Raw genomic sequence first — 12946 nt, 5'->3', positions numbered from 1 at the left:
GTTTTAAGAAAAATCATTCAGGAAACGTCCACATTGTCTGACAGGACTACAGAGGCAACAGAGCCTTGGATTTACACAGACTTGAGTTCAAATCCCAGCTTATTTTCTAGATGTGCGGCTCTAGCAAGTCACTTAACTTATAGAAACCTCAGTTTTCTCATCCATTAAATGGAACAAGGTAACACCTCCTTTGCTGTGTTAGTATGAAAATAACCTTTTATTCTATTCACTCTTCAGTGCCTGTCACTGGCCCTGCAGCCTCATTCCAGAGGCCATGGGAGGATGAAGTGAGAGCAAGGTTGCCATTACTGTTTCTGGGATTCCCCCATCTCCCAGGCTTGGCACCTGCAGTTTGGAGCTCTGGCCCTCATGACACCCAAGCAGAAAGGCAGTGGGTAGTATGCTCAGGGGTATAGTATCCTTCACCTACAGCTGACACTCCCCCTGCCTAGCATTTCACTTACAACTACTGACATTTTAACTAATGCCTTATGTGGAATTAAATGCCACCTTGGCACCTCACCTTTTGCTGAATGTGAAATAAAGGCTCTTAACTTTGAATTTTTCTAAGTTCTCTTATTTCTTTGTACACACCAAAGTTCGCCATGAAAGCAAATGCTGGAGTGCCTACTTTCCACCACTGGCACTTTCTCTCCAGCTGCCACCAGAGACTTGTCTGCCCAGAATAAGCAGTAGAAGTCAATCACATGGCTTTCCCACTGGTGCACCTCCATGTCCTGGAGAATCTGGCTGTGCTTATTTACACAGGGAGCTTGAAAGTGTTTTTCGTACACTTTTATATCCACACTAACAGCAGAAAAGTTTACACCCTAGAAGAGAATAAAACTAAGAAAATGATCCCAGTTTGCTTTTAAAGGTCCATAGTTTGGGAACTTTTTAAGAGCTCCTGCATCTGTGCGATTGCATTGTATTCACTCTGTTCACCCTGTGCTCAGCTCCTGTGTTCAAGCGCCTCACAAACATGGTCTCATGGTTCAAGCTTATGGGTTGGACCTGGGCGTTCATTTTCATGTGTGGTCAATTCAAGGGAATGAACTGACATGACATAAATAATACACAATGGACTCCAACAAACTGACTTGAAGGCTCATGTGGAAATGTACAGATATTACTATTTGGAATCAGCATGGATAGCCAACTTCACACCTGAGGAGGTCCATGGAAGCCCAGCCCCTCCTGGCCATGTGGTGTCTGCACGTCATTTCTCTCTTCCTTTTCCTCAGAAGGGCCCAGTCCCACCTGTGTGTTGAGATCTTGTCTGCTGGGTAGTGCCTGACTTGTTTGCTGACTTTGGTGGTTGTCTGACTAGGAGCTGCACAGCATTTCATGTATGCATGTATGAAAGTAACACCCTGTATGTGAGCAGAGGTTCACAGGCCTGGCTGGCACGCAGGTCTTGCTGCAAAGCGATGGGAAAGGCATCAGCATTGGAGAACTCTTGTGGACTGCCACCACCTCCAGGAAGGCCTTGCTGGAGGAGAATGGTTACAAAAGGAACACATGGTTCTACGGCTGCTTACCATATGTATTTCCTAGTGCCACCCCTCAGGGACCTGAAGTGTACTCTTCCTTTCTCTCAGAGCACCCATGGAGATTTCCTGCAATTCTTTTCCAGTTTTGTCCATGTGAACCTTAAGCCCCAAAATTTATGTGTATGATACACACATTATGATAGATGGGATCTTGTGTCTGAATTCATTTGAATTGCTGCCCCCATGTCTAGTGGTACTTAATGAATATTGGATGCTTGCAAAACACATAAGTAGAACTAAGGAGTTAAGATACATAAATGGCCACTTATATATTGTGTGCACTCAGTGTTCAGTTACTGGTGAGCTTTAATGCCCCTTGGCTTTATTCATCCATTGACCACACATTTTATTAAGCACTTTATACATGCTAGGCAGCTGGAAAGGGGGAATCAGGACCTGAATTGTATGAGTCTGTGGTCAGTATTTGGTCTGATATTTGGAGAATGCTGTCAAGGGCACTGCGACAGACACCAAACCCTGCTCAAGTAGGAAGCTAGAGTCTTCTTCCTCAAGGAAAGAGGGCTTGTGCTGAGACTTGAAAGATTATGAGGAGTGTGTAGCATGAAAGAGAAGGAGAAGTTAAGACAGATACCACTACACACCTATTAGAATCGCTGAAATTGCTGTAAATCGTCATCATTGCTGGTGAGGATGTAGTGCAATAGACAATTTATTCATTGCTTCTGGGAATAAAAAATTAAAAAAAACTTGCTTCTGCTTTGGAAGAGTTTGGCACATTTAAACAAAACTAAATACTGTATGATCCAGCTATCACACTCCTAGGTATTTATCAAACTGATGTGAAAACTTACGTCTCCACCAAAACCTGGACACAAGTGCTTATGGCAGCTATACTAATTATTACCCCAACCCGGAAGAAACCAAGATGTCCTTCAGTGGGTGAGGGGATAAACAACCTATGATACATCCATATAGAAGAATATTCTTCAGTGATACAAAGGAATAAGTTATGAAACCACAAAAAGACATGGATGAATCTCTAATTTGTGAGTGAGAGAAGCTGATCTGGAAAACTGCATACCATGATTCCAAATTATATGACATTTTGGAAAAGGCAAAACTGTAGAGACCATGAAGATACGAGTGGTTACCAGATGTTCGAGATAGGTGGGGAGGTGATGGTGAACAGGTAAAGTCTGGGCTTGTTTTAGTGATGAAACTGTTTTGTGTGATACTGCAATGGTAGATGGCTAAACACCACGTGTTTGTCAAGATCCACAGCATATACAACACCACGCATGAACCTTAATGCAATTTTAAAAAACAATTTATGAGGTTAGAGGAATCGCTGGATGGGAAGCAGCATGTTACAGGTCAATACAACTCTATAAAAATGTATGAAAAAGGGGCTGGAGTGTGCTTGTCTGGCATGCATAAGCCACTGGGTTTGACTCTTGGCACCACATATAAATAAAATAAATGTTAATTAACAACTAAAAATAAATATAAAAAAGTATGAAACAAAAAAACCTCAACATCAAAAAGCCAAATAACCCAATCAATAAATGGGCTAAGGAACTGAACAGACAGGTCACAGAAGAAGAAATACAGTTGATCAACAAATATGTGAAAAAATGCTTAATATCTCTAGCAATTAGAGAGATGAAAATAAAAACTACTCTCAAATTTCATATCACTCCAGTCAGAATGGCAATCATCCAGAATACAGGCAACAATAAATGTTGGCGAGGATGTCGGGGAAAAGGTACACTCACGTGCTGCTGGTAGAATGCAAATTGGTGCAACCACTATGGAAAGCAGTATGGAGATTCCTCAGAAAACTTGGAATGGATCCACCATTTGACCCAGCTATCCCACTCTTTGGTTTATATCCAAAGGACTTAAAATCAGCATACTACTGTGATGCAGCCTCATCAATGTTTATAGCAGCTCAATTCACAATAGCTAAACAATGGAACGAACCTAAGTGTCCTTCAATAAATGAATGGATAAAGAAAATGTGGTATATATATTCAAATATTACTCAACTTTAAATAAAAATGAAATTATGGAATTTGCTGATAAATAGATGAAGTTGGAGAATATCATGCTAAGTGAAATAAGCCAGTCCCAAAAAACTGAAGGCCAAATGTTTTCTTGGCCTTTGAATTAGCATCTGTTTTATGCAGATGCTAATTCACAATAAGGAGGGGGAACTAGGGAAGAATAGAGTTACCTTAGATTAGTTAGAGGTGAGTTAAGAGAGGGGAGGAGAGAGAATATGGGATAGGAAGGACAGTAGAATGAAAGAAACAGACATTATTGCCTTAGGTACATATGTGACTGCATGACCAATGTGATTCTACAACATGTACCATCTGAAAAATGATAAATTATACCCCATCTATGTATGATATATCAAAGTGCATAAGTGCATTCTACTGTCATGTATAACTAATTAAAACAAATTTTAAAAATTTAAAAATGAATGAAATAACCTCACTAAGGGAAATTGGGGGGCAGGGGAGGGGAGGTAGTGACCTTAAATGAAGGCAGTCTTGAAAACAAAAGGTAGGAGAACTGAACATAGTCACTTACACTAGTTGATAAAATTGTTTTCCATGGGGTACACATTAACAATTCTGATACACTCTGCATGTGCTCTGGATTAACAGCTAAATAGATGGATGGTAGATGGTGGTAACCAGGCTTCTCACTGTTAGAATGATCTGTGTGGCAATGGGATAGAATTGGAGACACTGGTGTGAAATCATGTTGATGAACTTCATGTAGATACGGATGGCTACATTTGGAAGTACTTAGAGATATGTGTGTCCACATAGATCAGACCACACCTGTATTTCCTTTCTCTGTTGGTTGAGAGGATCTAGAAGCAGTTAAGCACACCCAGCACCCAGCAACTAGGTCCTGTCATCTAACATCACTTTCTATTCAAGAGACTAGGGTTCCAGGGGAAGAGGGCTGATTCTAGGACTGGGCAGAAAACATATTAGATGAGGCTGGGATGTCTTGTACTACCAGAAAGTAATAAAATGTTTAAAGGAAAAAATAGATTGGGCCAGAGGGACACAGGAGCTGACTGAAAGAGATCTCAATGGTTAAAGTATGAACAATCAAAATAACAAAGTAGCATTGGGATATAATCCAAAGCATAAAATAAATATCCATGAGTCCATATCGATATAAACAAGTGAATAAACAAATAAGAAAGAATAAACAAATCTCTCTTGCAGAAGGATGTCAAATAATTTCTGTAGGTCCTCTGTCCTCAAGGCGGTGGACGAAACCCCTCACTCCAGTAGTATGGGCCATGCTTACTGTCTTCCCTCCAAGAAGAACAGAATGGAAAGAGTGAGAAATAATAGCTTCACACAGGGGAAACCTGTCAGAAATCAGCTTGGCCCAGCTATCAAGTTCAACATCCAAAGTGATGGACCCTGTTGACAGTGTGCCCTTGATGTGACGAGATGAGCATGGCAGGCACCTTACTGTTGTGTTCTTCCTCCCCAGTCCCAGAGCCCCAGTGTAATCAGGAGAGAAACTCAGACAAATACCAAGTGAGGACACTCTACAAAATACCTGCCCAGTGATCCTCAAAACTGTCAAGGTCTTTGTGGGGAAAAAAAAAAAAAGATGTCCGATAAGTACCACAGCTAAAAGGAGTCCTAGAAGAGGTGATGATTCAATGCAGCTTGGCGACCTCGCTGGAATCCTGGAACAAAAAAAAAAAAAAAATGAAAGAAAGAAAGAAAGGACATTAGTTAAAAACAAAGGAGACTTAAGTGAAATCTCACTTTTGTTCATTATAATGTATCACTACTGGTTTGTCATTAATTGTGGCAAACACACCCTTCTTTCCCTTTGTCTTTCATCAGACACAAAAAAAATGCTTTGTGTGACACCTTAAGTATGGGCCCTGCTTAGTGACCTGCTTGCCAAGTGAACAGTGTAGGAAAGGGGAAAATAAAAAAGCAACTTTATGCTGGAGAGGCCTAGAGAACTGCCTCATCCTGGTGATCAAAGTCAATGTCAATGGCCACAGGTCTTGTCAATAGTGTGTTCACTTGATGTGACATGATGAGATGGCACCTTCCTTCTGTGGTCTTCCTTCAAATAACCCAAAATCCCACCATCACTATGAGAAAAAACTCACACGGCTCCAAACCGGGGGACACTTTGCCTGACCAATCCTCAAAAAGCAAGGCAAGTCTGAGAAGCTGTCGCAGCTGGGAGGAACCTGAGGGGTGTGATGACCAAATGTCATGTCCTGGATGGGTACTAAGCAGAAAAGGGCATCCTGTAAAAATGATGGGATCTGGAAAAAGTGCCAAGTTTAGTTCACTGTAACGTGGCAAGGATGAGGGAACTCTTTGGGGTAGTCAGAACTCTGAACTGACTTCACAACCATTCTCTAAAACTGTTAAAAATGCATTTTTGTTGAAGAAATTCTGAGCATGATAGATAATTTTGGTAGTATTCTTGACACACACAACAAAATCTGGTTCTATTTTTTAAGAGCAGATTATTTAACTTTAATAGCTCTGGTCTCTAGACATGTTGGAGGCACTTCGTAGAGGGACACGGACTGAAGACACTTTCTCTGCTTCAGTGATTTTATGTGGCTCTAGTCTTGAGTTGGGGTGCATGACATTTGCCTGGTTTGCATGGCATGTCCATACCCCCGTCAGCCAACAGTAAGACACTGTCACTGGCCGAAGTGCTCTGTTGTAGTGGATACCAGAGCTGCCATTTGCATCTCGGCAAGTCGCCAGGAACAGAATGGACATTGAGGATAACAGAGAAGTGCTTTTTGAGGCTTGTGGTGCCTACAGATTGGGTTGATTTCTGTCAGCCATTGTGGAAGGTAAAAATAAAACTTTCTCAGGATGACATTTTTGCCATGTGACCAAAGAATAAAACATATTTTCTCTTAAGATGTTCAAAGTACACATCATATATAGCAAAGTGCACTACATAAATCAGATATTTTGTGAGGTTTCATTTATTTGTTATATTATAAAAACATAGAAGTTGACATTTAATTATTAAATGTCTTCCTTCATAACTCATTTGAGAACAATAAATTTAAACTTTACTACTTTCTCTGGACAAACCGGGAACATGTATTCCTCTTTCACTGTGGAGCAGCTCTCATGAAGACAAACGTGTCGTGTGTTCCCGGAAAGGCATCAGGAGTTGGGCTCCTGTCCGCTAGTGATCCTTGCAGCACAGTGCTTCCCAGAGCCTCCCTGTCAGCCACAGTCTGGCTTGATGCTGCTGTGGCATGCTAACAGATGGGAGACAGGCCTGCCTTGCACAGCAGCAGCAGCTGCCAAAGTTACTCATAGGGAGTAAATCTCACAGGTGCTGTTAGGTCAAAAAAATTCCTTTCTTTTCCTAGAGATATTTTCATGTGACTGAATGTTGGATTTTGTTGTTGTTCCTTCTGTTCTATTGAGATGATTTATCTTTTATCTTTTTATCTTTTATTTTGTGAATATGACTTATTACATTAGCTATTTCTGGATTTTAAGCCAATCTTGCATTCCCAAGATAACTCCTACTTGGTCATGGTATGTAATTCTTTCTCTATGTTGCTGAACTCAGTTTGCTGCTATTTGATTGAGGTTTGTTCTGTCATTGTTTATGAGTGATGTTGGTTGGTGTTTTTCTTTTTTTCTGATGTCCAGCATTGGTAATCAGAGTAAATACTGACTTTTTAGAATAAACATGTTCCTCACTCCACCATAATAGAAGTACCTCTCATTGCTCAGGGCATTTTTAGTTGTTCATATATTTTGAATAAGATATGATTCACAAAAAAATAAAATAAAATAAAAACCAGTTTCTCAATATAAAGTTTGCTTTTCATTACCTTAAAAGTGTTTTCCATAAACAGGGTTTTAAAAAGCTGGGGTTGTGACTCAGTGGTAGAGTGCTTGTCTGAAGCACTGAGTTCGATCCTTAGCACCACATAAAAATAAATAAATATAATAAAGGTATTGTGTCCATCTACATTGGAAAATAGTTTTTAAAAAAGTTTGATAAAGCCCAGTTTTCCATTGTTTTATTTTATGGATTGTGCTTTTGTTACATATTTAAAAACTCTTCTAGTATAAGGTCACAAAGATTTTCTCAAAAGTTAAGACCCATAAATTATAGAATCAGCTTGCTAATAGTTAGGAACCACATAAAAATAAATAAGTAAATAGATTTTTTTTAAAAAAAAAAGTTATGAAAAACCCTGCTGGGATTTTAATTGGGACTGTGTTGAGTTATAGATCAATTTGTGAGGTTGGCATATTAATACTGAGTATCCCAATCCACATATTCGGGGTATCTTTTCATTATTTAGGATGTATGGGATGGTTCCAGAAGACATAGCCATGGATGTTATGGTGTGCCTTTCACCATTAGCAGGTAGCCTAATGCTAAGTGATCCTTGACCAGGTGTCCTTTCTCAGGAAACTTGTTTATACTAGTAGACATCCTTGTGGTCCTTGTCTGACCTGTGTCCAGTTTATTCCTACCAAAATAGCCCTCTCTAGGAGAGTGCTTACCTGGAAAGAAGGTTCAGTCATGTTAGTTAGGTGAGACACAGAAAAGGCAACATGCAAAACACACATGAATAGCAGCAGTGTATTGCTTACAGACCCTAGAGACAGGGCAGCAAACTCCCAGGACCAGTGGGAAGCAGGGAGCCTTTTGGAATGTTCAACCGGCAGTAGTGGAGAGACAGACTAAAAGAGACTTGAGGGTCGAAACTTTTGTTAGGGTTCAGGGCATTACCCAAGCAGATGCCCCAAGGAAAGATCTCTTATTGGTGAGTCTGGAGCAAGAAGGCACAAGTCCTATGGAGTCATGCTAGGAGCAGAGGTGGTCACTGTGGCCTATCTTCACAGTCTGTAAGAGGGAAGGGTCACTGGGGTGAGTTAAACTTCTAGCTGCCTCCTAGGGAAGCAGCTCCCATGAAATGGTTGTATAAGGTAGATGCCTGAGTCAAGCATCTTGAACAACTGAAAGGAGGCAGAGAACTGGAAACTGTCGAGGTTGACCAAGCTCTGCTTCTGATATGAGAAAGGTAAACAAATTCAAAATGGGTATTGAAGCAACATAAAATTATAAGAATTAAGACTTACCTTTCATCTGGGCCTGGAATTTTCTTTTTAGGAAGGCTTTTTAACTATTAATTCAATATCTGTAATATATGCAGTTCATTCAGATTTTGAATTAATTTTGGTCATTCACTTAAGGAATCATCCATCTTCCTCTGAGTTTCCCAATGTATGAGCATGTCATGGCTCATGATATTTTTTTAGTGTCCTTAATCTCTGTAGAATCTGTAGTGATAACTCCCTTTTATTCATGAAATTGGTCATTTTTTTAATCTTATATTTTCCTTGAACAGTTTGACTAGAGTTTTATAAGCTTTATTGTTTTGTTGCCAGTTCTGGGTTTCACTGATTTTTCTCTATTGATGTCTATTTTTAATTTAATCTAAGCTTCTATTATTTTCTTTTACTTATATTGGAATTAAATTACTCTTTTTTCATAGTTTCTAGAGGTAGAATCTTTATTTGAGATCTTTATTCTTTTTCAACACATATATTGCTAGAAATTTCCCTCTAAGTACTGCTTCAATTACATTCCATGAATTTTGACATTTTGTATTTTCTTTTTCATTCTGTTCAACTTATTTTTAATTGGGACATTATCATTATACATAATAATGGGATTCACTGTGACATACAACATTAAAAAAAAAACTAAAAATCACTATCAATTTTGTCCCTCAGTACCTTCCCTTTTCCTCCCCTGCTCCTCTCCCAGGATTCCCTCCCTCTGTTCTACTGGTCTCCCTTCTAATTTCATGAGCTCCCTGCCCCCGTTTTTTGCTTTTTCTCTTTAGCTTTCCCACATGAGAGAAAACATATTTCCCTTGACTCTCTGACTCTGGCTCCACTTTCACTTAATATAGTATAATGCTCTTAAGTTCAATCCATTTTCCTGCAAATGGCATAATTTCATTCTTCTTCATGGCCAAGTAAAAACTGTAAAAAAAAAAACCTGCATTTTTATGTTTTTAAATATAAAAACTGCATTTTTAGATTTTCTTAATTCATTGATCTGTGGATAAATACATTGGCTGGTTCCATAACTTGACTATTGTGAATTGTGCTGCTATAAACATGGTATGCATGTATCACTATGCTAATTTCGGTTCTCCGGATAAATACCACAAAGAATGGGCTAACTGGGTTGTATGGTGGTTCCATTCCTAGTCTTTTGAAGCACCCCTATACTTGTTTTCATAATGGTTTAATTTACAATCTCACCAATAGTGTAAAAGTTTTCTTTTTCTCCCAAATCCTCACCAGCATCTATTATTATTTGTATTCTTAATGATTACTATTTTAACTGAAGTGAGATGAAATCTCAGTGTAATTTTGATTTGCATTTCCCAAATTGCTAAAGATCCAACATATTTTCTAAATTTCCTTGAGACCACTTTTAACTGCACCCTTACTAAGAAGCATTTGGACATTAAAATGCATCCCTATAAGACAATAGGGCTTTGATGCTCAGCAGTTCCCACTATGGAAGAATTCATCAGATATAATCAGGGGGTGAAGACCAAGTTGCACCAAAAGGATTTCATGTCTAGACAAAGTGGGTGTCATTTACTGTCCTGCCAAGGATCAGAAGGATTGTAACAGAAATTCTCATGATTAGAATAGTGGGAACAGGGTAGAAGCTACTGCCCTTTACCCCAGGTGTAAAGGTGCAGAGCAGTGGTGCTCGATAAATGGCCCTCTGGGGTTCGCAGGGGATGCAGCTTCACCCACTGCCAGCCACAGAGGGGCTGAGATAGAAGTAGCCAATGAGTACATAGGGCAGCAGGGGAGGGGAGACTAGGGACAGAGGCCAGAATTTTCATCTTCAAGTATGCTTTTAAATAAAAGTACAATATATAGATTTCATGATTTGGGTTGTTTTGAAAGTTATTGCATGTAATTACAATAAGGTTCACACAGCCAGTAAGAGCTATTCTCAGATTTACTGACTGTACTTAGTAGCATCTCCCCCAAAACTGTGTTTCATATTAATGTAGTAAATGTTAATAGGCAGGAAACATTGGATTGCTTATTTTGTTCATGTTTAATAAAATATTATTGCATTTTAAATACCCTTAAATGGAACATATTAATTTAAGAATATATATTTTAGCTAAAGCTATTTTCCTGTTATTATTAACAGAATATCCAGGGTATTTCCAAGCACTCAATTCAAATTGCTAAGCCTCTGAATTTTAAAGGTAATATTTCTTTCTGCCTTACTAAAATCTTAGGTAACATATTTAAAACTTAGAAGTGTTTTATAATTGTTTTTCTATAACTAACTGCTCCACTTTGCTGAAGTTCTCCTTTGTTTGCATGACCAGGATTTAAATATACATTGAAAAAATAAAGAGTAGCTGATGTGATATGGGACCTCCCTTTTAGCAGCTTACAAGTTAAAATAGATAGTAATTATAACTCCCCTTCTACTATCTCTCTCCCACCAACTTCCTGATAAAGAAAAAAAGAACTTACATACAGTAGCACTGGCTTTTATTAAAGTCTGAAAATTACTGGAAATATTTATAAAAGCACAAACAATTTTTTTTTCTCTTGAGTTATTCTACTGTAATGTTGACGTTCACATTTCTGAGAAAGGGAAGTTCCAATTGGACAAATTGGTGCTGTGTTGCCCATTCCCAACCTTTTGTTTCAGGGCCAGTGCTTCCCCCTGGGCTGTGGGCACACAATGAAGCACCACAACTGGCCCTTTCTAAACGTAAATGTTTACACTCAAAGAGAGTCCATGGAAGGTGACCACCAGCCACTCTGCCTCCTATGCTATTTTCAGATTTCTCCAGTGGGAAAATCACAACTGCATGGCCCTGCATAGGCATCAATATTTGGCTTTTCCCTTTGTCAAAACCTCTAGAAAAAAAAAAAACAGGAAATTTCAACAAGAAAATCTCATTAGCTTTATGTAATAATGTTCTTTTAAATTACATTAATAAAATAGTTGTAAGAATTAAGAATCTAAACTCTTAACTTTGGGTGGTATTAAAATAACTCTACACTGAGGAATATCTTCAAGTGCACTCACAACCAAACTCACTATGTGCTCTTGCAATGACAATTTAGGTAAAGAAGATGAGACTTTCACCATCTCCCCAAGAACCTTGCTTGTTTCCTCCAGGGGCCACATCTTCCTAGCAGCAGGTATGTGCTAGCAACAATGGAGGATAATCTGTACCACTGTAGCTCACTCATTGTGTTTTCATGCAGTTCAAATATTTACAAATTGAATAATTCAAAGGTACTTACAGAATTAATTTCTTCAATTAAATCCTAAGGCAAATATGGTCTTTGGCTTCTAGGGTCCCTGCACTTTGCCATATCTAGATGGCACACACCCTGCGTGGCCTACTCAACCGGCTGCCTTCCTCAGTCCTCATCTCAGCTCCCACCCCTTGCTCACTCCAGGCAGCCACATTGGCTGCTGGTCATATGTCATTCCTCTACTTCCCAGATGCTTCTGGGCTCCCACTTTGCCTCCTCACATATCGCTCAGTGTCCCTTTCTTGGTGAGGTCTAGGTCTACAAGTGTCTACAAATTGGGGAACTGACTGTTCACATTAGCACTTGCCTGCACACACACACACCACTCATGCCCAGACCGAATCGTTTTACCTTGGTCTGTGTTTTCCATTTCATTTCTCCCCTTCTGACATACCAAGTAACTCAAACTGTCCCCCTTGAGGATGTGAGCTCCATAGGGTAGGGAACTTGGCTATTTTGCTCATAATGCAACCCAAGAGCACAGCCTGCATAGAAGGCCCTTACTAACTGTGATGTGTGCACTGACTGAAGTAATAAATAAACACTCCTGTCCTGGAGGGAGGCCTTGCTGGCCTCCCAGAAGGCAAAGGGTGTCTTTAGACAGCTGACACAGAGGTGACGCTGGGGTGATCATATGACCAGAGGAGTCTAGCCCTTGGAAGTGGGGACGTTAAGTTCAACCCTGGATAGGGAAAGCAATCTGAGGGTGGCTGGGTGAGCAGCAGCAGGCCATCATTGGTGAATTCCCATTTGACACAGAGCTCTGTCTCACAGACTTTTCACAGATTGAATTGCGCATTCTTGCACATTTATCTGGAGATCCAGAACTTTTGAAGTTATTCCAGGAATCTGAAAGAGATGATGTGTTTTCTACCCTGGCTTCACAGTGGTAAGATATTGAGCTACAATATCATCAGATCTGTAGGAATGCTAACATGAGTTTAAAAGTGTGAAGTTATTCCAAGGCTATTTTCATAAGAAAGAAATTCAGTTTTTCTCTAGTAGTTAATCATTTTG

The 12946-nt window shown here is 39.5% G+C and overlaps 1 protein-coding gene across 6 annotated transcripts in view; it reads left to right on the top strand.

Moving 5' to 3' along the window:
* Positions 1–12946, top strand: part of Poln (DNA polymerase nu) — a 162887-nt gene that overhangs the window by 89076 nt on the left and 60865 nt on the right. For all 6 annotated transcript variants that reach the window (XM_078020854.1, XM_078020856.1, XM_078020855.1 and 3 more), the window contains 3 exons: positions 10794–10851; positions 11732–11809; positions 12704–12818. In XM_078020854.1, the coding sequence (XP_077876980.1) occupies positions 10794–10851; positions 11732–11809; positions 12704–12818 (251 nt within the window). The remainder of the gene's footprint in view (positions 1–10793; positions 10852–11731; positions 11810–12703; positions 12819–12946) is intronic.

This window comes from Ictidomys tridecemlineatus, chromosome 9 (genome assembly GCF_052094955.1).
Source record: "Ictidomys tridecemlineatus isolate mIctTri1 chromosome 9, mIctTri1.hap1, whole genome shotgun sequence".
Lineage (NCBI taxonomy): Eukaryota > Metazoa > Chordata > Mammalia > Rodentia > Sciuridae > Ictidomys > Ictidomys tridecemlineatus.
The sequence above is the reverse complement of the archived record's forward strand: the minus strand, read 5'-3'. Positions and strand labels throughout refer to the sequence as shown.